General features: G+C 44.4%; 1 protein-coding gene across 1 annotated transcript in view; it reads right to left on the bottom strand.

Moving 5' to 3' along the window:
- Positions 1-25,222, bottom strand: part of LOC311102144 (exportin-6-like) — an 89,127-nt gene that overhangs the window by 24,642 nt on the left and 39,263 nt on the right. The window contains exons 8-17 of the mRNA XM_084143377.1: positions 23,719-23,845; positions 23,305-23,414; positions 22,762-22,870; positions 22,469-22,561; positions 20,486-20,555; positions 6,437-6,596; positions 5,912-6,004; positions 4,173-4,317; positions 3,751-3,897; positions 3,218-3,407 (exon numbers count right to left, since the gene is read on the bottom strand). Of these exons, the coding sequence (XP_083999503.1) occupies positions 3,218-3,407; positions 3,751-3,897; positions 4,173-4,317; positions 5,912-6,004; positions 6,437-6,596; positions 20,486-20,555; positions 22,469-22,561; positions 22,762-22,870; positions 23,305-23,414; positions 23,719-23,845 (1,244 nt within the window). The remainder of the gene's footprint in view (positions 1-3,217; positions 3,408-3,750; positions 3,898-4,172; positions 4,318-5,911; positions 6,005-6,436; positions 6,597-20,485; positions 20,556-22,468; positions 22,562-22,761; positions 22,871-23,304; positions 23,415-23,718; positions 23,846-25,222) is intronic.

Below are 25,222 nucleotides of genomic sequence, written 5' to 3'. Positions count from 1 at the left end.
GAACTCTTTGGCCTGAATGCGAAGCGTCACGTCTGGAGGAAACCTGGCATCATCCCTACGGTGAAGCATGGTGGTGGCAGAATCATGCTGTGGGTATGTTTTTCAGCGGCAGGGACTGGGAGATTACAACCCTAAGCACACAGCCAAGACACCGCAGAAGTGGCTTCGGGAGAAGTCTCTGAATGTCCTTGAGTTGCCCAGCCAGAGCCCGGACATGAACCCGAATGAACATCTCTGGAGAGACCTGAAAATAGCTATGCAGCGACGCTACCCATCCAACCTGACAGAGCTTGAGAGGATCTGCAGAGAAGAATGGGAGAAACTCCCCAAATACAAGTGTGCCAAGTTTGTAGCGTCATACCCAATAAGACTCGAGGCTGTAATCACTGTCAAAGGTGCTTCAACAAAGTACTGAGTAAAGGGTATGAATACTTACGTAAGTAAGTTTTTTTGCACAAACATTTCTAAAAACAAGTTTTTGCTTTGACATTATGGGGTATTGTGTGTAGATTGATAGATCCATTTTAGAATAAGGTTGTAACGTAACAAAACGTGGAAAAAGTCTGAATACTTTCTGAAGGCACTGTACACCATTTGGTACCAAGCAGTTACCAATTGAGTCGAAATAGGTAGGTTTGGGCTATATCCGAATACCGTTCATGTACCATATTGGGGTATGCAGTATTACAGGCACTGCCCACAAGGGGCGCAATTTCTTTCGAAACATTATTATTTATTTATTTTAGCTAACAAAGTACTAGCAAATTCCCATAGAGGAAGCTAGCTAAATGCTAATAAGCGCAAGCGAACATAAACTAAATGCAAGGACAGACAACCCAGCTAATAAAGTCATCCAACTATCTCGCTCTGGATAAGAGCGTCTGCTAAATGACTTAAATGTAAATGTATCCTTCTACCCCCCCCCCTTACCCCACCCCCAAAAAAAATAAAACATATTGTAAAGTGGTTATCCCACTGGCTATGAGGTGAATGCACAAATTTGTAAGTCACTCTGGATAAGAGCGTCTGCTAAATTACGTAAATGTAAATGTAAAAATCTCAAAAAGGCTACTCACACTTGATCCAGGAGGGAATTGATTGTCTCTGCTGTAACCAAAAAGCTTAATCTTGAAAGCTAGCCACTTATAGCTAGCAAGTTAGCAAACTAAATGCATAGTTGGAGCCCTGAGCTGAAGCAAATGTATTTGGCACATCTTAGATAGTTAATTTAAAGTTATAAGATATGTAGCTGGCAAACATTAGTAGTGAATTTCAAGTGTAACTTGATCACTTCTCTTGTGCTGCTCAACGGTGGATCGTCAGGTCAAGTTTGCGCCATGTGGTCTTTATAAACATACTCAATATAATTTTTGTAAAAAAAAAAGGCTTTTGGCGATATTGAAAATCATACCGTTGGCACTTTAACATACCCAGGTATACCGCCCAAGCCTAGTAATACGTTTTAAGAAAGGTACACATTGTCATCACATCTTTTCCTCCACATTATTTCTTAGTACAGTTGAAGTCGGAAGTTTACATACACTTAGGTTGGAGTCATTAAAACTCATTTTCCAACCACTCCACAAATGTCTTGTTAACAAACTATAGTTTTGGCAAGTCGGTTAGGACATCGACTTTGTGCATGACACAAGTAATTTTTCCAACAATTGCTTACAGACAGATTATTTTCCTTATAATTCATTGTATCACAATTCCAGTGGGTCAGAAGTTTACATACATTAAGTTGACTGTGCCTTTAAACAGCTTGGAAAATTCCAGAAAATTATGTCATGCTTTAGACATCATTTGAGTCAATTGGAGGTGTACCAGTGGATGTATTTCAAGGCCTACCTTCAAACTCAGTGCCTCTTTGCTTGACATCATGGGAAAATCAAAAGAAATCAGCCAAGACCTCAGAAATTAAATTGTAGACCTCCACAAGTCTGCTTCATCCTTGGGAGCAATTTCCAAACACCTGAAGGTACCACGTTCATCTGTACAAACAATAGTACGCAAGTATAAACACCATGGGACCACGCAGCCGTCATACCGCTCAGGAAGGAGATGCGTTCTGTCTCCTAGAGATTAACGTACTTTGGTGCGAAAAGTGCAAATCAACCCCAGAACAACAGCAAAGGACCTTGTGAAGATGCTGGAGGAAACAGGTACAAATAGTATCTATATCCACAGTAAAACGAGTCCTATATCGACATAACCTGAAAGGCCGCTCAGCAAGGAAGAAGCCACTGCTCCAAAACCGCCATCAAAAAGCCAGACTACGGTTTGCAACTGCACATGGGGACAAAGATCGTACTTTTTGGAGAAATGTCCTCTGGTCTGATGAAACAAAAATAGAACTGTTTGGCCATAATGACCGAAAAAGGGGAAGGCTTGCAAGCCGAAGAACAACAACCCAACCGTGAGGCACGGGGGTGGCAGCATCATGCTGTGGGGGTGCTTTGCTGCAGGAGGAACTGGTGCACTCCACAAAATAGATGACATCATGAGGAAGGGAAATGATGTTGACATATTGAAGCAACATCTCAAGACATCAGTCAGGAAGTTAAAGCTTGGTCGCAAATGGGTCTTCCAAATGGACAATGACCCCAAGCATACTTTCAAAGTTGTTGCAAAATGGCTTAAGGACAACAAAGTCAAGGTATTGGAGTGGCCATCACAAAGCCCTGACCTCAATCCAATAGAAAATGTGTGGGGAGAACTGAAAAAGCGTGTGCGAGCAAGGAGGCCTACAAACCTGACTCAGTTACACCAGCTCGGTCAGGAGGAATGGGCCAAAATTCACCCAACTTATTGTGGGAAGCTTGTGGAAGACTACCCAAAACGTTTGACCCAAGTTAAACAATTTAAAGGCAATGCTACCAAATACTAATTGAGTGTATGTAAACTTCTGACCCACTGGGAATGTGCTGAAAGAAATTTAAGCTGAAATAAATAATTCTCTACTATTATTCTGACATTTCACATTCTTAAAATAAAGTTGTGATCCTAACTGACCTAAGACAGGAATTTGTACTAAGATTAAATGTCAATAATTGTGAAAAACTGAGTTTAAATATATTTGGCTATGGTGTATATAAACTTCCGACTTAAACTGGAAATACCAGCTGAAATACCAGCTGAAACAGGACTGTAGAAGGAAGCAATATCAAAACTACAGGAGACGTAAGGATGATAAATGGCATGATGCCCAACTGACTGTCTTCCAGGCCAAGGCGGCGTGGTGGCTGGTTGGCAGTGTCCCTCAGTAGGCGGTAGTGGCGGGTAAGGGCAGCCAGCAGGCTGGCGTGGCTACTGGAGCGGGTTTGCCACTGCTGCTCGCTCTCTGGCAGGTTAGACCAAGGCAGCAGCAGCATGTTGGACAGAGCCCTGCACACGAGCATGTGGGCCTGGAGGAGTGGAGACACACACACATTAGACAGATCCCTCCACGCATAACCATACACACTCCAGCAGGTGCGACTATAGGTGGGGGGTATAGACATTCCATGAGACACATTATGCATACACGCACGCACACACATTGGATATCACCCTCACCCTGCCCACTACATGATCATGTCAACATTGGCACATTAGATAAAGCCCTAAAGCACTACACCCCAGAATCCAGACAGAGAAAAGTTTAATTATTTTAATCAGGAAATACATTAAGGCTGACAACCCACGGTCGGAATGAATCTCGGCCCTAAGCCTCAAAATAACATTGAAGCCATAATGGTGCACTCTGACCTCTTGGGGGAGCCTGCGATTCTGGCTCTCTGTGATGAGGTTGAAGATGTTCTGCACGGCGGGCAACGTGACTAGGAAAACAGGCCGCACGGTGGTCGCCATGGACACCATGAGATGGCATGCCGACAGCAGCAACTTTTCAGGTACCTAGAAGAGAAAGACAGCTTGACAATTAAATAGGTAACACAAGGAATTGACAAAGTTTGCAAAGATTCTTAGTTGACTTGCTAAAATGATCTGATAACCAGTTTTTGGCCAATGAGAACACAAACAAGCTCAGTTGGTCGGCATAAAAATGGAAACACTGGGTGTCATGTCATGATCCCAATTGCACAACATCAGCAACTAGGTAAGATTTAACACAGACATATTACCACATACTGTGTGTGTGTGTGTGTGTGTGTGTGTGTACGGTTGGTTACCTTGGCAGTGATAAGCGGTGCGGTGGCGTCCATGGTGGAGGTGACGAGGCTGATGAAGCGGCTCTGGTTCTGCCTCTGGACCTCATTGTAGAATTGAGCCAGCCAGTGGGAGTAGGCCTGCAACGCCGCTAAGGACTGGGCATGACTGGACACAAACACACATTAATAACTGTGACAATACAGTTACATTTGCCAAGAGAATCAAATGCTCTCTGACTATTTTCTTATCACTAATTATTTGTTTAATAAATGTGATTTCTGAAGTTACGTCTAAAGACAAGGGTCAAATTTCTGACGAATACACTTTATATCTACAGTACCTTCAGAAAGTATTCATACCCTTTGACTTATTCCACATTTTGAATTCAAAACTGATTAAATATGTTTTTCTCATCCATCTACACACAATACCCCATAATGACAAATTGAAAACAGTTTTTTTTAGAAATGTTGGCAAATGTATTGAAAATGAAATACAGAAATATCTAATATTCAAACCCTGAGTCAATACATGTTAGGATCACCTTTGGAAGCGATTACAGCGTGAGTCTTTCTGGGTAAGTCTCTAAGAGCTTTGCACACCTGGATTGTACAATATTTGCACATTATTCTTTTTAAAATTCTTCAAGCTCTGTCAAGTTGGTTGTTGATCATTGCTAGACAGCCATTTTCAAGTCATACCATTGATTTTCAAGCAGATTTAAGTCAAAACTGTAGCTAAGCTCCTCAGGAACATTCAATGTCGTCTTGGTAAGCGACTCTAGTGTATATTTGGCCTTGTATTTTAGGTTATTGAAAGGTGAATTTGTCTCCCAGTGTCTGTTGGAAAGCAGACTGAACCAGGTTTTCCTCTATTCCGTTTATTTGCTCAAAAAATAACACTTTCTATTTAGGACATAAAGTTCATTTCTTTGCCACATTTTTTGCCATTTTACTTTAGTGTCTTATTACAAACCGGATGCATGATTTGGAATAGTTTTATTCTGTACAGGCTTCCTCCTTTTAACTCTATTGTGGAGTAACTACAATGTTGTTGAATCACCCTAAGTTTTATCCTATCACAGTCATTCATCTCGAACAGTTTTAAAGTCACCATTGGCCTCATGGTGAAATCCCTGAGCGGTTTCGTTCCTCTCCGGCAAATGAGATAGGAAGGACGCCTGTATCTTTGTAGTGACTGGGTGTATCCAAAGTGTAATGAATTACTTAATCATGCTCAAAGGGATATTCAATGTCTGCTTTTTTTTTTTTTTACCCATCTACCCATAGTTGCCCTTCTTTGCAAGGCATTAGAACCTCCCTAGTCTTTGTGGTTGAATCTGTGTTTGAAATTCACTGCTCGACCGAGGGACCTTACAGATAATTGTATATGTGTGGGGTACAGAGATAGGTAGTCATTAAAAAATTTATATTAAACACTTATAGAGTGAGTCCATGCAACTTATGTGGCTTGTTAAGGAAATGTTTACTCCTGATCTTATTTAGGCTTGCCATAACAAAGGGTTGAATACTTATTGACTCAAGACATTTCAGATTTTCATTTTTAATTAATTTGTAAACATTTCTGAAAACATAATTCCACTTTGACATTATAGGGTATTTTGTGTAGGCCAGTGACACAAAATCTAAATTGTATCCATTTTAAATTCAGGCTGTAACAACAAAATGTGGAAAAGTCAAGGGATGTGAATACTTTCTGAAGGCACTGTAGACAGTGGCAGTAAACGGTTGACACTCACACATCGATGAGGTCAGGCTTGAGCACAGATGGCACGGCAGTCTCCAAGTCATACAGGCTGATCTGAGAGCCATAGCATGTGACCTCCACCAACCTAGAAACACAAGTACAGAGACACTAAACAATGATGCAATCTGAATTATTTATTTATCAAAATTCTCACCTGTAATACAAGAAGACAGAATTGGGGTAAATTTGATTTCAATTCAGGAAGTCCTGCATTGTCAATTCCAAATCAAGACTTATAAAATCGTCTTGCCACTTTTCAATAATTAACTTGGAATAATTAAATCTCAAGTGTAAGTGGTCAGTCAGGAAAATGCATAATTCCCTTTCTCTTTCTTCTTCACATATTGGAGGCCACCAAAGGGGTAAGCACTAGGAACCAAAACGAAGGTAGACACTGATGTCTGAGAGAAGCAAGGGAGTCAACTCCATTTTAATTAAGCCAATTCAGGAAGTAAACTGAAATTTAAATGGAAGTGACCACAACCATGGACTGAAGGAAGCAGCGTCGCACACTAACCTCTCCACCACCGCTAGCGCATCGTTGAAGCGTGTGGCGAAAACGTCCCCAATAAAATACCCAGCCAGCCTTCCGACAGCCTGAAGTAGGGAGCTGAGGTCCCTGAGAGCACAGTGCAGCCTCCGACAATCATTCTCTGCTGTGATGTTCAGTCTCCGACCTGCCACAAATAAAGAGTAGAGATGAGGATAAGCACATGCTCAATTTCATGAAATAACCTTTTTTTACAGTCCATTGCATGTTTTTCAGAAGACTCTTTCCGTACTGAGTGTCTTTTTCAGTGCTTTTTTACTGCACTTTTGGTTTCATGTCTGAAAATGAAAGGCAAACAACCCCTAGGCCCTGCCCCCTGAGAGAACTTGTTAGGTGTTATCAAAATGGTCCAGCCTATGAGAGCTACTAACATATCACTTAGACCTATTCAATTACGTAAAATCTAAACCTGTACCAATGAGATAGCTGTTTCTGGATACCACGATTATGATTTTTCCTCCTATAAAACCTACTCCACATTTAAAATATTTGTTTCTAAAAAAATTACAAAATAAGATGTCTTGATTGTGTACATCTTCACACCCTAATACTTGGTGGAAGCACCTTTTGTAGCCAACCAGCTGTGAATAATTTTGAATAAGATTCTACCAACTGCACAACTCTTGGCCAGTTTATTAGGTACATCACCTGTTCACGAAAATGGTTAGCTCCTACAGACAGTGAGTCATGTAGCTTGCGATATAAAGCAGGCAGACAGGCATCAAGGCATTCAGTTACTGTTCGATTGAACTTTAAAATTGGCAAAACTAGTGACCTAAGCGACTTGGAGCGTGGTATGATCATCTGTGCCAGGCGCGCTGGTTCCAGTATCTCAGAAATGGCCGGCCTCCTGGGCTTTTCACACACAAGTGTCTAGGGTTTACCGAGAAAGGCGCGAGAAACAAAAAACATCCAGTTAGCAGCAGTCCTGTGGGCGAAAACAGTTCGTGGATGAGAGGTCGAAGGAGAATGGCAAGAATCGTGCAAGCTAACAGGCGGGCCACAAACAGGCAAATAATGGCGCAGTACAACAGTGGTGTGCAGAATGGCATCTCGGAACACAAAACTTGTCGGTCCTCGTCACAGATTGGCCATTGTAGCAGACGACCACACCGGGTTACAATCCTATCAGCTAAAAACGAGAAGAAGCGGCTCCAGTGGGCACGCGATCACCAACACTGGACAATTGAGGAGTGGAAAAACATTGACTGGTCCGACGAATCTTGGTTCCTGTTGCTGATGGCAGAGTCAGGATTTGGCGTAAGCAGTGTGAGTCCATGGCCCCATCCTGCCTGTGGTCAACGGTACAGGCTGGTGGCGGTAGTGTTATTTAATTATGTTTTATCAACGTTTATTTAATCAGGGGAGACCAATTGAGATCAGGGTCATTTTCAATAGTGCCCTGAGACCATAAAGTAAAATAAAACTATATAACAACACACAATAACAATGTAATGGTGTGGGGAATGTTTTCCTGACACATGTTAGGTCCCTTCATACCAATTGAGCAACGTTTGAATGCAACACCTTGTAGAATCCATGCCCCGAAGAATTCAGGCTCTTCTGGAGGCAAAGGGGGACCCATTTCTAGATGGCCACTGAGAGTATATCCATTGTTTTTGTAAAATTGCCCAAGTGCAGTACATTTGGTTGGGAATCATTGATGGATAGCAATATTCAAACCTGGTCTCTGATTATGAAGCACATTTTAGTCAGGAATGAGAATGGACCACTCAACACATCTTGAAAAGCCTTTCTGGCAAATTATTCTGGTGTGTCTTTGGCATCGCGTTTCCATTTCTCCAAAATCACGTCGTTGTCAAGCCTCCCTTGGAGGTCATGTAGAATGTTGTATTGCAAAAAACGGTTTGTATGGTCTAGTGGCAAGATTTTTATTGGATGTTACATTTTAATAACCGTCCCCACAAACACCCTTAGAAGGGGTGCTGAGTGTCACTGTTTTCCGTCCGGGTAGGACACATTTTGTAGAGTTGTTGGGTATGCTAGTTTTCAAGTGATCAATTGTGGCTGACAGTCTGCGATTTAGAATAATAAAGATCTCTCCGGGAAGAAGAAAGGCAGAAGTGTATGTTTCATTATTAACTACTCATGGTGTGATTGTGTTAACGTACAGGAACTCAAGTACTTTTGTTCACCCGACCTAGAATACCTTGTTAGATACTACTGCACTGTTGGAGCTAGGAACACAAGCATTTCACAATAATACCCCATAATGACAAAGTCAAAACATGTTTTTAGAAAATTAAATAAAAAAATCTCATTTACATACACTACCGGTCAAAAGTTTTAGAACACCTACTCATTCAAGGTTTTTTCTTTATTTTTACTATTTTCTACATTGTAGAATAATAGTGAAGACATCAATACTATGAAATAACACATATGGAATCATGTAGTAACCAAAAAGGTGTTAAACAAATCAAAATATATTGTATATTTGAGATTCTTCAAATAGCCACCCTTTGCTTTGATGACAGCGTTGCACACTCTTGGCATCCTCTCAACCAGCTTCACCTGGAATGCTATAACACCTCCTCCTCCATGCTTTCCGGTTGGAAATACACATGTGGAGATCATCCGTTCACCCACACCGCGTATCACAAAGACACGGCGGTTGTAACCAAAAATCTCAAATTTCGACTCCAGACCAAAGGACACATTCCCACCGGTCTATTGTCCATTGCTCGTGTTTCTTGGCCCAAGCAAGTCTCTTCTTATTATTGGTGTCCTTTAGTAGTGGTTTCTTTGCAGCAATTCAACCATGAAGGCCTGAATCACACAGTCCCCTCTGAACAGTTGATGTTGAGATGTGTCTGTTACTTGAACTCTGTGAAGCATTTATTTGGGCTGCAATTTCTGAGGCTGGTAACTCTAATGAACTTATCCTCTGCAGCAGAGGTATCTCTGGGTCTTCCATTCATGTGGCGGTCCAGTTTCATCATAGCGCTTGATAGTTTTTGCGACTGCACTTGAAGAAACTTTCAAAGTTCTAGACATTTTCCGGATTGACTGACCTTCATGTCTTAAAGTAATGATGGACTGTCATTTCTCTTTGCTTATTTGAGCTGTTCTTGCCATAATATGGACTTGGTCTTTTACCAAATAGGGCTATCTTATATCTTCTTGTCTCATCAGACCACATGACCTTCTCCCATTCCTCCTCTGGATCATCCAGATGGTCATTGGCAAACTTCAGACGGGCCTGGACATGCGCTGGCTTGAGCAGGGGGGCTTGCGTGCGCTGCAGGATTTTAATCCATGAAGGCGTAGAGTGTTACTAATGGTTTTCTTTGAGACTGTGGTCCCAGCTCTCTTCAGGTCATTGACCAGGTCCTGCCGTGTAGTTCTGGGCTGATCCCTCACCTTCCTCGTGATCATTGATGCCCCACGAGGTGAGATCTTGCATGGAGCCCCAGACCGAGGGTGATTGACCGTCATCTTGAACTTCTTCCATTTTCTAATAATTGCGCCAACAGTTGTTGCCTTCTCACCAAGCTGCTTGCCTATTGTCCTGTAGCCCACCCCAGTCTTGTGCAGGTCTACAATTTTATCCCTGATGTCCTTACACAGCTCTCTGGTCTTGGCCATTGTGGAGAGGTTGGAGTCTGTTTGATTGTGTGTGGACAGGTGTCTTTTATACAGGTAACGAGTTCAAATAGGTGCAGTTAATACAGGTAATGAGTGGAGAACAGGAGGGCTTCTTAAAGAAAACTAACAGGTCTGTGAGAGCCGGAATTCTTACTGGTTGGTAGGTGATCAAATATTTATGTCATACAATAAAATGCAAATTAATTACTTAAAAATCATACAATGTGATTTTCTGGATTTTTACATTACAGACCTCTACATGCTTTGTAAGTAGGAAAACCTGCAAAATCGGCAGTGTATCAAATACTTGTTCTCCCCACTGTATTTTGATTTGTTTAACACTTTTTTAGTTACTACATGATTCCATGTGTGTTATGTTATAGTTTTGGTGACTTCACTATTATTCTACAATGTAGAAAATAGTAAAAATAAAGAAAAACCCTTGAATGAGTAGGTGTTCTAAAACTTTTGACCGGTAGTGTAAGTATTCACACCCCTCAGTCAACACGTTAGAATTACCTTTGGCAGTGATTACAGCTGTGAGTCTTTCTGGGTAAGTCTCTAAGAGCTTTGCACACTTGAATTGTACAATATTTGAACAAAACAATTCTCCAAGCTCTGTCAAGTTGGTTGATGATCATTGCTAAACAGCCATTATCAAGTGTCACGGATTCTGCCGAGGCTGCTCCTCCTCCTTGTTCGGGCAGGCTTCGGCGTTCGTCGTCCCCGGAGTACTAGCTGCCACCGTTGAATGTTTCTATGTTTGATTGCTTTTGTCTGTCTATTGCACCTGTGTCCGTTTGTGTCTGATTATGTGTTCTATAAGTTGCCTGTTTTGTATTGGTTAGGTTGTGTGTTGTTTTTCGCCTGTCAGTTAGTGCTGCGTGTTTGCTCTGTTTGTTGTTTTGGAGTTTACGCACAGTTTGCGTAATCGCTCGCCTCTGTTTTTGAGGCCGTTTATTGTATTTTTGCCTAGTGGTTAACTAGTAAACTTTGTTGGACTAAGCTTCGGTGTCCTGCGCCTGACTTCCACACCACACTTACATCAGCCCATTTGACAGAACAACACACCACCATTATGGAGTCAGCAGGAGCAGCGGCGGCACCCAAGTCGCTGGAGGATCGGATCAGCGACCAAGACACCATGATCCGGCAACTTGGGGCCGCCATGAACGAGGTGTCCAACACTCTACGCCGGTTGGTTACGGGAGAGGTGCCCACGCCTTCGCACACCTTACCGTCACCATCGGCCAGTCCTCCTCTCCCAGCACCGGAACCCAGTGGCATTCGGCTCACGCTCCCGAGGGCATATGATGGTTCTGCAGCCGGGTGTCAGGGGTTCCTCCTGCAGGTGGAACTATACCTGGCCACCATACACCCGGTGCCCTCGGGATACGAGAGCGTCTCTGCCTTCATCTCCTGTCTATCCGGCAAGGCGTTGGAGTGGGCCAACGCCGAATGGAGGGGAATAGACACCGCTACCATCACCTACGCGGAGTTCTCCCGCCGCTTCAGGGCTGTGTTCGATCATCCACCTGAGGGGAAGGCGGCAGGGGAGCGTCTGTTCCACCTCCGACAGGGGAAGAGGAGTGCACAGGAGTTCGCCCTGGAGTTCCGGACTCTAGCGGCGGATGCGGGGTGGAATGAGAGGGCCCTCATCGACCATTACCGGTGTAGCCTACGAGAGGACGTTCGTCGTGAGCTGGCCTGCAGGGACACCAACCTATCCTTCGACCAGTTGGTGGACATTTCCATCCGTCTCGACACCCTGCTGGCTACCCGCGGACGTCCCGAGTGGGGGTCGTCCATTCCACCCTCCAGCACCTCCGAGCCGATTCCCATGGAGCTCGGGGGTGCTGGCGCTAGGGAGAGGAGGAGAGAGAACCCGAGGGGGGCCGTCCCCTGCACCAACTGTGGCCGTGGAGGACACACTGCGGCTAGGTGCTGGGGAGGGTCTCCTGGGAGAGGGGACAACAGGTCATGCACCGGGGAGTCATTTCAGGTGAGTAGGCGCTCCACTTACCCAGAGCTCTCTGTTGGTCACATGAGTATACCTGTGAGATTTCCACAGGTGGCACCTCATTCCCAGCATAAGGCGCTAGTAGATTCAGGCGCAGCTGGGAATTTTGTTGATCGTGAATTTTGTTATAGGCTAGGAATTCCCCTTCGGCCGGTAGAAGCCCCTTTTCCTGTTCATGCCCTAGACAGCCGGCCGCTGGGGTCGGGGTTGATCAGAGAAGTCACAGCACCACTTAAGATGACGACGCAGGGGGCTCATGAGGAGATCATTCAGTTTTATCTGATCGACTCTCCTGCGTATCCCGTGGTGCTGGGGCTTCCCTGGTTGAGCGCCCATGATCCTACCATTGCGTGGCAACAGAGGGCTCTTATGGAGTGGTCTGCCCAGTGTGTAGGGAAATGTCTAGGTGTTTCCTTAGGGGCGACCTCGGTGGAGAGTCCGAACCAAGTGCCCGCAATGCGCATTCCCCCTGAATATGAGGATTTAGCACTTGTGTTCAGCAAAACTAGGGCAACACGGCTACCACCTCATAGACAGGGGGATTGTGCGATAGATCTCCAAACAGGAGCGGCACTTCCGCGGAGCCGTGTGTATCCCCTGTCTCAAGAAGAGACAGCGGCTATGGAGACTTACATAGCCGAGTCCTTGGTACAGGGATACATCCGGTCCTCCACTTCCCCGGTTTCCTCGAGTTTCTTCTTTGTGAAGAAGAAGGACGGGGGTTTGCGCCCGTGTATTGATTACCGTAGTCTCAATCAGATCACGGTTAAGTACAGTTACCCTCTTCCTCTGATTGCGACTATGACGGAGTCATTACGCGGAGCGCGGTTCTTCACAAAGTTGGATCTCAGGAGCGCGTACAATCTGGTGCGCATTAGGGAGGGGGCTGAATGGAAAACAGCATTTAGCACCACCTCGGGTCATTACGAGTATCTCGTCATGCCATACGGGTTAATGAGTGCTCCTTCAGTCTTCCAATCCTTTGTTGACGAGATTTTCCGGGACATGCATGGGCAGGGTGTGGTAGTATACATTGACGACATCCTAGTGTACTCTTCTACCCGAGCCGAGCATGTAGCCCTGGTGCGCCGAGTATTGAGGAGGCTGTTGGAGCATGACTTGTATGTTAAGGCAGAGAAATGCCTGTTTTTCCAGGAGTCCATCTCCTTTTTGGGTTATCGATTGTCCGCGTCTGGTGTGAAGATAGAGGTTGACCGTGTGTCGGCCGTGCGTAATTGGCAAACTCCAACCACTGTAAAAGAGGTGCAGCAGTTTTGGGGTTTTGCTAATTACTACCGGAGGTTTATCCGGGGCTTTGGACAGGTGGCAGCTCCCATTACGTCCCTGCTAAAGGGGGGTCCGGTGAGTTTGCAGTGGTCAGCTGAAGCGGACAGGGCATTTGTTAGACTGAAGAACCTGTTCACTTCGGCTCCGGTGCTGGCGCATCCGGACCCCGCTTTACCATTTCAAGTTGAGGTAGACGCATCCGAGGCCGGTATTGGGGCAATCCTGTCGCAACGGTCCGGCACGCCACCCAAGCTCCGCCCCTGTGCGTTCTACTCTTAAGAAGCTCAGCGGAGCGTAATTATGACGTAGGGGACAGGGAGCTGTTGGCTGTAGTCCAGGCCCTAAAGGTGTGGAGGCATTGGCTTGAGGGGGCTCAACACCCTTTCCTCATTCTGACTGACCACCGTAACCTGGAGTACATCCGGGCAGCTAGGAGATTGAACCCTCGTCAGGCTAGGTGGAACATGTTCCTGACCCGGTTTGTTTTTAAGATCACATACATCCCAGGGTCCCAGAACGGTAAGGCAGACGCCCTGTCCCGGCGGTATGACACAGAGGAGAGGTCCATTGAGCCTACTCCCATACTGCCGGAGTCTTGTCTGGTGGCTCCGGTGGTGTGGGAGGTCGATGCGGAGATCGAGCGGGCACTGCGTACCGTCCCTACTCCCCCCCGAGTGTCCTGTGGGGCGGACGAACGTTCCGCTCGAGGTTCGTGACCGCCTTATTTATTGGGCTCATACATCACCCTCCTCTGGACATCCAGGTATTGGCCGGACAGTGCACTGCCTTAGCGTGAAATACTGGTGGCCAACGTTAGCTAGGGATGTGAGGGTTTATGTCTCCTCCTGCTCGGTGTGCGCCCAGTGTAAGGCACCTAGACATTTGCCCAGGGGAAAGTTACATCCCCTGCCCGTTCCACAACGACCATGGTCCCACCTCTCGGTGGATTTTGTGACCGACCTTCCCCCCTCCCAGGGGAATACCACCATTTTGGTCGTTGTGGATCGGTTTTCCAAGGCCTGTCGTCTCCTCCCAATGCCGGGTCTCCCTACTGCCCTACAGACCGCTGAGGCCCTATTTACCCACGTGTTCCGGCACTATGGGGTCCCCGAGGACATTGTGTCTGACCGAGGTCCCCAGTTCACCTCCAGAGTCTGGGGGGCGTTCATGGAACGCTTGGGGGTCTCGGTGAGCCTTACCTCGGGGTACCACCCAGAGAGCAATGGGCAGGTTGAACGAGTCAACCAGGATGTTGGTAGGTTTCTGAGGTCCTATTGCCAGGGCCGGCCGCAGGAGTGGTCTAGGTATATCCCCTGGGCAGAGATGGCCCAGAACTCTCTCCGCACTCCTCCACCAATTTAACACCTTTCCAGTGTGTTTTAGGGTATCAGCCGGTCCTGGCACCATGGCACGAGAGCCAGATCGAGGCCCCTGCGGTGGATGAGTGGATTCGGCGCTCGGAGGAGACGTGGGACGCTGCACATGTCCATCTGCAGCGGGCCATCAGTCGACAGAAGGCGAGCGCCGGTCGCCACCGCAGTGAGGGACCGGTATACGCACCGGGAGATCGAGTCTGGCTCTCGACTCGAAACCTGCCCCTCCGCCTGCCCTGCCGGAAGCTGGGTCGGCGGTTTGTGGGGCCCTTCAAAGTCCTGAGAAGATTGAACGAGGTGTGTTACAGGTTACAACTGCCTATTGATTACAAGAATATTAACCCCTCGTTCCATGTGTCTCTTCTCAGGCCGGTGGTAGCTGGCCTGCTCCAAGAAGATGAGATAGGAGAGACCCCTCCGCCCCCATTGGACATCGAGGGGGCCCCGGCGTACAGGGTCCGGACCATCTTGGACTCGAGGCGCCGGATGAGTGGTCTCCAGTATCTCGTGGAGTGGGAGGGGTACGGTCCGGAGGAACGGTGCTGGGTGCCTAGGAGGGACATCCTAGATCCATCCCTCCTGACTGAGTTCCACCGTGGGCATCCCATGCGCCCGGGTCCGCGTCCTCCTGGCCGTCCCCGAGGCCGGGGTCGGCGCACGGCTGGAGCCGCGCGTCAAGGGGGGGGTACTGTCATGGATTCTGCCGAGGCTGCTCCTCCTCCTTGTTCGGGCAGGCTTCGGCGTTCGTCGTCCCCGGAGTACTAGCTGCCACCGTTGAATGTTTCTATGTTTGATTGCTTTTGTCTGTCTATTGCACCTGTGTCCGTTTGTGTCTGATTATGTGTTCTATAAGTTGCCTGTTTTGTATTGGTTAGGTTGTGTGTTCTTTTTCGCCTGTCAGTTAGTGCTGCGTGTTTGCTCTGTTTGTTGTTTTGGAGTTTACGCACAGTTTGCGTAATCGCTCGCCTCTGTGTTTTTGAGGCCGTTTATTGTATTTTTGCCTAGTGGTTAACTAGTAAACTTTGTTGGACTAAGCTTCGGTGTCCTGCGCCTGACTTCCACACCACACTTACATCAGCCCATTTGACATCAAGTCTTGCCATAGATTTTCAAGCCAATTTATTTTTATCCTAAAAAACTCCCTAGTCCTTGCCGATGACAAGCATAACCATAACATGATGCAGCCACCACCATGCTTGAAATTATGAAGAGTGGTACTCAGTGATGTGTTGGGTTTGCCCCAAACATAACACTTTGTATTCAGGACATTACATTTATTTCTTTGCCAAATTTTTTGCAGTTTTACTTTATTGCCTTATTGCAAACAGGATGTATGTTTTGGAATAGTTTTATTCTGTATAGGCTTCCTTCTTTTCAAATCTGTCATTTAGGTTAGTATTGTGGAGTAACTACAGTCATTAAATTGTTTTAAAGTCACCATTGGCCTCATAGTGAAATCCCTGTGCTGTTCCTTCCTCAAAGGCAACTGAGTTAGGAAGGACGACTGTGTATTTATAGTGATTGGGTGTATTGATACACCATCCAAAGTGTAATTAATAACTTCACCATGCTCAAACTGATATTTAATGTCTGCTTATTTTATTCTACCAATAGGTGCCCTTCTTTGTGAGGCACTGTGGTTGAAATTCACTGTTTGACTGAGGGACCTCACAGATAATTTTAAGTGTGGGGTACAGAGTTGAGGTAGTCATTCAAAAATCATGTTAAACACTATTATTGCACACAGAGTGAGTCAATGCAACTTATGTGACTTGTTTGGGGGGGTGCTTATATTTGTCTCAACATATCCCAACTCCCCCTGAGACACCCGCAAGGAGTGGGGTCACGGCCAGAGCCACCATTGTACAGCGCTCCTGGAACAATTAGGGTTAAGTGCCTTGCTCAAGGGCACAGCGACAGAGGGAATTGGGATATGTAACAGGACAAGTATAAGTCCCACCAAAATTATTCTTATATTTGTTAAGCAAATTTTGTCTCCTGAATTTACACTGAGTGTACAAAACATTAGGAACACTAATTTTAAGTTGCATCCCCTTTTGACTCAATTCGTCGGGGCATGGACGAGGTGTCGAAAGTGTTCCACAGGGTTGCTGGCCCATGTTGCCTCCAATGCTTCCCACAGTTGTGTCAAATTGGCTGGATGTCCTTTGGGTGGTGGACCATTCTTGATACACATGGGAAACTGTTGAGCGTTGAGCGTTGCAGTTCTTGACACACTCCAACTGGTGCGCCTGGTACCTACTACCATACCCTGTTCAAAGGCACTTAAATATTTTGTCTTGCCCATTCACCCTCTGAATGGCACACATACACAATCAATGCCTCAATTGTTTCAAGGCTTAAAAATCCTTCTTTAAATCGATCTCTTTCCCTTCATCTACACTGATTGAAGTGGATTTAACAGGTGACATTAATAAGGGATCATAGTTTTCACCTGGATTCACCTGGTTAGTCTATGTCATGGAAAAGAGCAGGTGTTCCTAATGTTTTATACACAGTGTAATTAGGCTTGCCATAACAAAGGGGTTGAATACTTATAGACAAGACATTTCAGCTTTACATTTTAAATCAATTTATAAACATTTTCTAAAAACAATTCAACTTTGACATTATGGGGTATTGTGTGCAGGCCAGTGAAACAAATCTCAATGTAATCAATTTTAAATTCAGGTTGTGAAACAAAATGTGGAAAAGGTCAAGGGGTGTGAATATTTTCTGAAGGCACTGTATGTGTTGGCCTACCTACGTTAGCAAATGTACACAAAAAGACAGTTAAATATCACACACAATGTATACAACTAATACAATTGGAGCAGGCCAACCCTGCTGGAGGTCTGCTGGGTGTGCAGGGCTGGGTTTCAGCCCAGCAATAACGCACCTGATTCAACTTATTAAACCTCAAGTGTGATATTGCTGTACTGGAATAGTAGTCTGCTCACCCAGTAGATCAGGGATCAGTGGAGCAAGGTTGGCCACCGCTGGTATCGAGTTTATTTTGTTCACTTGAAATGATGCTTTAGTAATAATGTTACTACTCAATGATCTACTGTTGTTTAGACTTAAGATGTCTAATCTTTACATATGAGTTAGCTTATTTGTACATTTTGAAGTGATTAAGTGTTGATTCTTTGAAGTGAAGTGTTTAAACATGTTTTAATTGTTAAACTATTAATAACAAAATGAACTAGTGTCAATGTTGATTAATAACAATTCTGCAATAAAGAGGGGAAGGGGTTCGGTTTTAATGTGTCTGTTGTATTCTCAAATGAACATTTCCTTTATGTCTAGTTGGAAGATCTAAAACCCGTTTTATTTGATTGTCACTCTCTCTCTCTCAGTATATGAGCTATGTGAAACCATTTTGCAGCTTATCATATGGCATGCATTGGCAATGCAAATAACATTTAATGTCACATGTGCCGAATACAAGGGGTGTAGTCTTTACCGTGAAATGCTTGCTTACATTTTTTGGGGCACGGAGCAGATTTTATGTTTTGTGAGCGGAAACTTGAACATTGTGAGACTTTTGTGCAACTTCCGGCGGGCGTTTACAGTGAACAGTTTTAGACAGTAGCCAATAGGCTATTGTGGCTATTTGAGCCCTGTGTAGCTCAGTTGGTAGAGCATGGCGCTTGCAACGCCAGGGTTGTGGGTTCGATTCCCACGGGGGGCCAATATGAAAATGTATGCACTCACTAACTGTAAGTCGCTCTGGATAAGAGCGTCTGCTAAATGACTAAAATGTAAAAAATGAGCATAATGTAGGCCTACCAACAAAACCAATGGAGCAAATCGCATAACATTTTCACATGGAAACAGATTTTGATTTCTATCAGACAGCCTACAGCAGTCTTTATGTGGTGTTCAATGCAGGTCTATACAGTGGGGGAAAAAAAGTATTTAGTCAGCCACCAATTGTGCAAGTTCTCCCACTTAAAAAGATGAGAGAGGCCTGTAATTTTCATCATAGGTACACGTCAACTATGACAGACAAAATGAGAAGAAAAAAAATCCAGAAAATCACATTGTAGGATTTTTCATGAATTTATTTGCAAATTATGGTGGAAAATAAGTATTTGGTCAATAACAAAAGTTTCTCAATACTTTGTTATATACCCTTTGTTGGCAAGGACACAGGTCAAACGTTTTCTGTAAGTCTTAACAAGGTTTTCACACACCGTGTTGCTGGTATTTTGGCCCATTCCTCCATGCAGATCTCCTCTAGAGCAGTGATGTTTTGGGGCTGTCGCTGGGCAACACGGACTTTCAACTCCCTCCAAAGATTTTCTATGGGGTTGAGATGTGGAGACTGGCTAGGCCACTCCAGGACCTTGAAATGCTTCTTACGAAGCCACTCCTTCGTTGCCCGGGCGGTGTGTTTGGGATCATTGTCATCCTGAAAGACCCAGCCACGTTTCATCTTCAATGCCCTTGCTGATGGAAGGAGGTTTTCACTCAAAATCTCACGATACATGGCCCCATTCATTCTTTCCTTTACACGGATCAGTCGTCCTGGTCTCTTTGCAGAAAAACAGCCCCAAAGCATGATGTTTCCACCCCCATGCTTCACAGTAGGTATGGTGTTCTTTGGATGCAACTCAACATTCTTTGTCCTCCAAACACGACGAGTTGAGTTTTTACCAAAAAGTTCTATTTTGGTTTCATCTGACCATATGACATTCTCCCAATCCTCTTCTGGATCATCCAAATGCACTCTAGCAAACTTCAGACGGGCCTGGACATTACTGGCTTAAGCAGGGGGACACGTCTGGCACTGCAGGATTTGAGTCCCTGGCGGCGTAGTGTGTTACTGATGGTAGGCTTTGTTACTTTGGTCCCAGCTCTCTGCAGAGAAATCAACTGTGGGAGCAATTATTAGGAAATGGAAGACATAAAAGACCACTGATAATCACCCTCGATCTGGGGCTCCACGCAAGATCTCACCCCGTGTGGTTCTGGGATTTTTGCTCACCGTTCTTGTGATCATTTTGACCCCACGGGGTGAGATCTTGCGTGGAGCCCCAGATCGAGGGAGATTATCAGTGGTCTTGTATGTCTTCCATTTCCTAATAATTGCTCCCACAGTTGATTTCTTCAAACCAAGCTGCTTACCTATTGCAGATTCAGTCTTCCCAGCCTGGTGCAGGTCTACAATTTTGTTTCTGGTGTCCTTTGACAGCTCTTTGGTCTTGGCCATAGTGGAGTTTGGAGTGTGACTGTTTGAGGTTGTGGACAGGTGTCTTTTATACTGATAACAAGTTCAAACAGGTGCCATTAATACAGGTAACGAGTGGAGGACAGAGGAGCCTCTTAAAGAAGAAGTTACAGGTCTGTGAGAGCCAGAAATCTTGCTTGTTTGTAGGTGACCAAATACTTATTTTCCACCATAATTAGCTAATAAATTCATTAAAAATCCTACAATGTGATTTTCTGGATTTTGTCTGTCATAGTTGAGGTGTACCTATGATGAAAATTACAGGCCTCTCTCATCTTTTTAAGTGGGAGAACTTGCACAATTGGTGGCTGACTAAATACTTTTTTCCCCCACTGTATATATATATTTTTCTCAACGTATTGCTGAGGAGAGCTCACAAGTAAGCTTTTCATTGTAACGTTAACACCCCTCTGTATTCTGTGCATATGACGAAAAAACAATGATTATATTTGCATAAGGCCATGTTGTCTCATGCAAAAATGTTCACTCACTTGTTCCTGAAGTGACGATGAACTGCTGCAAACCCAGGTACACATCCAAGTCCTCTTGGAAGACAGGGAACTGAGAGAGAGAGAAATGGTTTATGAGTCAGGGGTTTAAGAAATAATTAACTCCAAAATCAATGTTAGTCAGACGTTTTGTCTTGAAGATATAAGGATGATAAGATAATGTCATGTTGTCATACAGTGAGGGAAAAAAGTATTTGATCCCCTGCTGATTTTGTACGTTTGCCCACTGACAAAGAAATGCTCAGTCTATAATTTTAATGGTAGATTTATTTGAACAGTGAGAGACAGAATAACAACAACAAAATCCAGAAAAATGCATGTCAAAAATTGTATAAATTGATTTGCATTTTAATGAGGGAAATAAGTATTTGACCCCCTCTCAATCAGAAAGATTTCTGGCTCCCAGGTGTCTTTTATACAGGTAACAAGCTGAGATTAGGAGCACACTCTTAAAGGGAGTGCTCCTAATCTCAGTTTGTTACCTGTATCAAAGACACCTGTCCACAGAAGCAATCAATCAATCAGATTCCAAACTCTCCACCATGGCCAAGACCAAAGAGCTCTCCAAGGATGTCAGGGACAAGATGGTAGACCTACACAAGGCTGGAATGGGCTACAAGATCATCGCCAAGCAGCTTGGAGAGAAGGTGACAACAGTTGGTGCGATTATTCGCAAATGGAAGAAACACAAGATAACTGTCAATCTCCCTCGGCCTGGGGCTCCATGCAAGATCTCACCTCGTGGAGCTGCAATGATCATGAGAACGGTGAGGAATCAGCTCAGAACTACTCGGGAGGATCTTGTCAATGATCTCAAGGCAGCTGGGACCATAGTCACCAAGAAAACAATTGGTAACACACTACGCCGTGAAGGACTGAAATCCTGCAGCGCCCACAAGGTCCCCCTGCTCAAGAAAGCACATATACAGGGCCGTCTGAAGTTTGCCAATGAACATCTGAATGATTCAGAGGAGAACTGGGTGAAAGTGTTGTGGTCAGATGAGACCAAAATTGAGCTCTTTGGCATCAACTCAACTCGCCGTGTTTGGAGGAGGAGGAATGCTGCCTATGACCCCAAGAACACCATCCCCACCATCAAACATGGAGGTGGAAACATTATGCTTTTTCTGCTAAGGGGACAGGACAACTTCACCGCACCAAAGGGACGATGGACGGGGCCATGTACCGTCAAATCTTGGGTGAGAACCTCCTTCCCTCAGCCAGGGCATTGAAAATGGGTCGTGGATGGGTATTCCAGCATGACAATGACCCAAAACACACGGCCAAGGCAACAAAGGAGTGGCTCAAGAAGAAGCACATTAAGGTCCTGGAGTGGCCTAGCCAGTCTCCAGACCTTAATCCCATAGAAAATCTGTGGAGGGAGCTGAAGGTTCGAGTTGCCAAACGTCAGCCTCGAAACCTTAATGACTTGGAGAATATCTGCAAAGAGGAGTGGAACAAAATCCCTCCTGAGATGTGTGCAAACCTGGTGGCCAACTACAAGAAACGTCTGACCTCTGAGATTGCCAACAAGGGTTTTGCCACCAAGTACTGAGTCATGTTTTGCAGAGGGGTCAAATACTTATTTCCCTCATTAAAATGCAAATCATTTTATAACGTTTTTGACATGCGTTTTTCTGGATTCTTTTGGGGTTATTCTGTCTCTCACTGTTCAAATAAACCTACCATTAAAATTATAGACTGATCATTTCTTTGTCAGTGGGCAAACGTACAAAATCAGCAGGGGATCAAATACTTTTTTCCCTCACTGTAAGCACATCACATTAAACTAATGCAGGGTGAAAGGTGATACGTGAACAAGCCAAAAAAGGCCTGCACATTCAATGCACATAATACCACCTTTAGAATCATTAACATTTTAATCATTAGGAGCATTACAGTGTGTTGACCTTTTTGGTATTTTCCAGGAATAAAAAAATGAGAAGAAACAAAGAGAACACTCACCAACGTGGTGAAGGCATGGGACGGTAGCAGCTCCATCACCTTGGCAACAACCTCCAGACTCTGCCGCAAGTACCGCTGCCACTCAGTCTGTTGCTATGGTAAGCACAAAGAGTGAATCTATTGATACAGGTTGAGGCAAAACAAGCAGTCTGTGTGTGTGTATACAATGTTGTAATATATGTGATATAATGGGGACAACAAAATGTTTATTTAACACACTAGGCAATAAAGGTGCAGACAAATATAATTCCAGCAATACTGACGAAAGCAGTGCGAGAAGTAAAGCCTCTTACATCATCATCCAGGGTCTCATCATCCAGCTCCTCTAATTGGGCCTGGTTATATCGGAACTGAATTCGGTTGAGAACCTCTCTTAATAGCAGCACCAAAGCATCCTTATACCTGTAGAACCGCACAAGCGGACAGATTAGCGGCCAATAGAAGAAGCAGCACCATACAAGAGGCTAGTAACTTTTAACGACAGAACCATATTAAAAACATTATAGCAACTCTGGCCCTCAAGAGTTACTGGGTGCGCTGGCTTTCGTTTAAGCCCTTCAGTAAGACAGATTCCGCTAATAATATCCCAGACTGAATATTATGATTAGTTGATTAATTGGATCAGGTGTGTTGATCAAGTGATGGGCTGGGAGAAAAGTCTGCACAACCAGTAGCTCTCCAAGATCAAAGTTGGAGAACCTTGCATTACAGGCACTGAACCATAAACATTTCACGCATCAGAAAACATTCTTGATAGTACATCCAAATTCCTTTGCTTTATATACAAGTAGAACGAGAGCAACACTGAAAATGACATTAAATCCATTCAGTTGTACCTGTTCAGCACACTGTCTCGGTCAGCCAGCCTACTTTTGATTTTAGTGGTTAAATAATCCAAGAAGATACTCCAGATGTCCAAACAGGCAAAATAGCCTTCGTGGGTGGCCTAGAACAATAGGACAGAAGAGCAGTCATTTTCTCTACAGTACATGACAGAGGTTTCTGATTCCTCAACAGTCATCCTGTAGGTAATATTATTATGGAAGCCATCTTGGGCTGCTGCAGAGTTCTCTTTTTCTCTAATCTTTCCCCAACTGTGGAATACGATACTGTAGTATGCACATACTTGAATAGCATCCAAGTATTTGGCCTCAATTCATTTCCATATAATATTTTAGTGTCAGCTGCCCCTGTGATCAGTGTAAAGGCAAATGTAAAAAGTAAACAAAATGGCTGAAAGGATGTGCTACCTGATTGAATGTGTACTTGAAAAGCAGGGCTAAAAACTCCACCACAGGAAACTGAGCGTTGGACTCGATCCGCCGAAGATGCACGCTGACGAACAGGCGCAGAAAGTCGGTGAACTTCTCTACATAACTGCAGACAGAGAGGGAGAGAGTGCCACATATATCTTTGCATTAGAGACAAACCGATCTATTGGTTGACTGATATTGGCATGTTTTGGGCTTTTACCGATCATACCTGCCTTTACAACGGATGGAGAAAGAAACTCATGCTAATCTGAGCAGTTCAGATGTTTAAGTGATATTACAGAGGTTTTGTATAATTTCAGCCAATAGTTGTGTACAATGTAAGATGTGGGTCGTTCCATGACTAGAATGCCTTTTTGTCCCTCAGACATCTGTGGAAATTTCTCTAAAACACTCAATTTAAAATTGGACCACATGCTCTAACTAAACCATGTTCAAAATTCCAAAAGCAGTGTGTTTTCATAAAAAATAAGTATCTGAGAGCCTACTCTGGAAATGTACTTGTAGAGTATATTGTTTAACACGTCTAAACATGAAATAAATAAAACTGTACTTTTGAGATATTTACGTTAACATGTTTAATTATCCATAAATGAATGTAAAGAAATTGTATCCTTTATCCCTCTTGCATTCTTAACCCTCTTGCTTCAGAGCGTGCATTTAACTACGCCTACATGACAGGAACGAGTGTGCAGATCTTGCGCACTACACTAGGCCTAAATGATGCCAGGTTAGCATGTAAGGATTCTGTGACTTACTCCCCTGGGAATCAGAGAGGACTGCAGATAGTATATTATACATGTATGAGCCATACATTGACACGTCAAGTCCAAAACATAAGGTCAAAAAATTTGTTTATGTAGTTTCCAAGATCCCGTCTAGCCTCTTTAGTTTAATCAAGTTTAATTTTTTAAATGATAGGATTTGAATGGTGATTCCATCTTTGTGGGGCTGTATTTCCTTTGGACCTCAATATGTGCTGAAAACGGTTCCACGACAGAAATAGCACACTTGAAGTGGACTGAAATAGGTGCCGGTACTCTTTATATCCAAGTCAAGCACTGACCAATCCTCTCAAAGCCTCTGTCAAAGCCTGTCCCCAGCCCCCTCCCCTTGTAAAAAGTCTACCTGTGCTTACAATCCGGGCCATCAGATGCACTTAATGACAACAAGGAGGTATCTGACAAAGTATTTGATGCACCAGAAGATGTGTTAGCAGCACAAAAGGCTCACTTCAATAAAGTTTACACTGACTTCATTTCCTTGAAATGTCAACTTTTGTAAAAATTAACAAACTATTTCAAAGACTATAGAGACACCTGAAAAAAGCATCTTAAGTGTTTTTAAATTGCTGTCTCCATGATACACATCTGGTGTAGCCGTCAAAACACTATGCTAAAAGGGAAACAGAATGTTTAGTGAAAACGACACTGATGACCTGTTATATTTAAGCAGTGAGTTACGGTGTTATTGTAATGAACAA

Source organism: Coregonus lavaretus (genome assembly GCF_964263955.1).
Source record: "Coregonus lavaretus genome assembly, chromosome: 2".
Classification (NCBI taxonomy): domain Eukaryota; kingdom Metazoa; phylum Chordata; class Actinopteri; order Salmoniformes; family Salmonidae; genus Coregonus; species Coregonus lavaretus.
The sequence above is the reverse complement of the archived record's forward strand: the minus strand, read 5'-3'. Positions and strand labels throughout refer to the sequence as shown.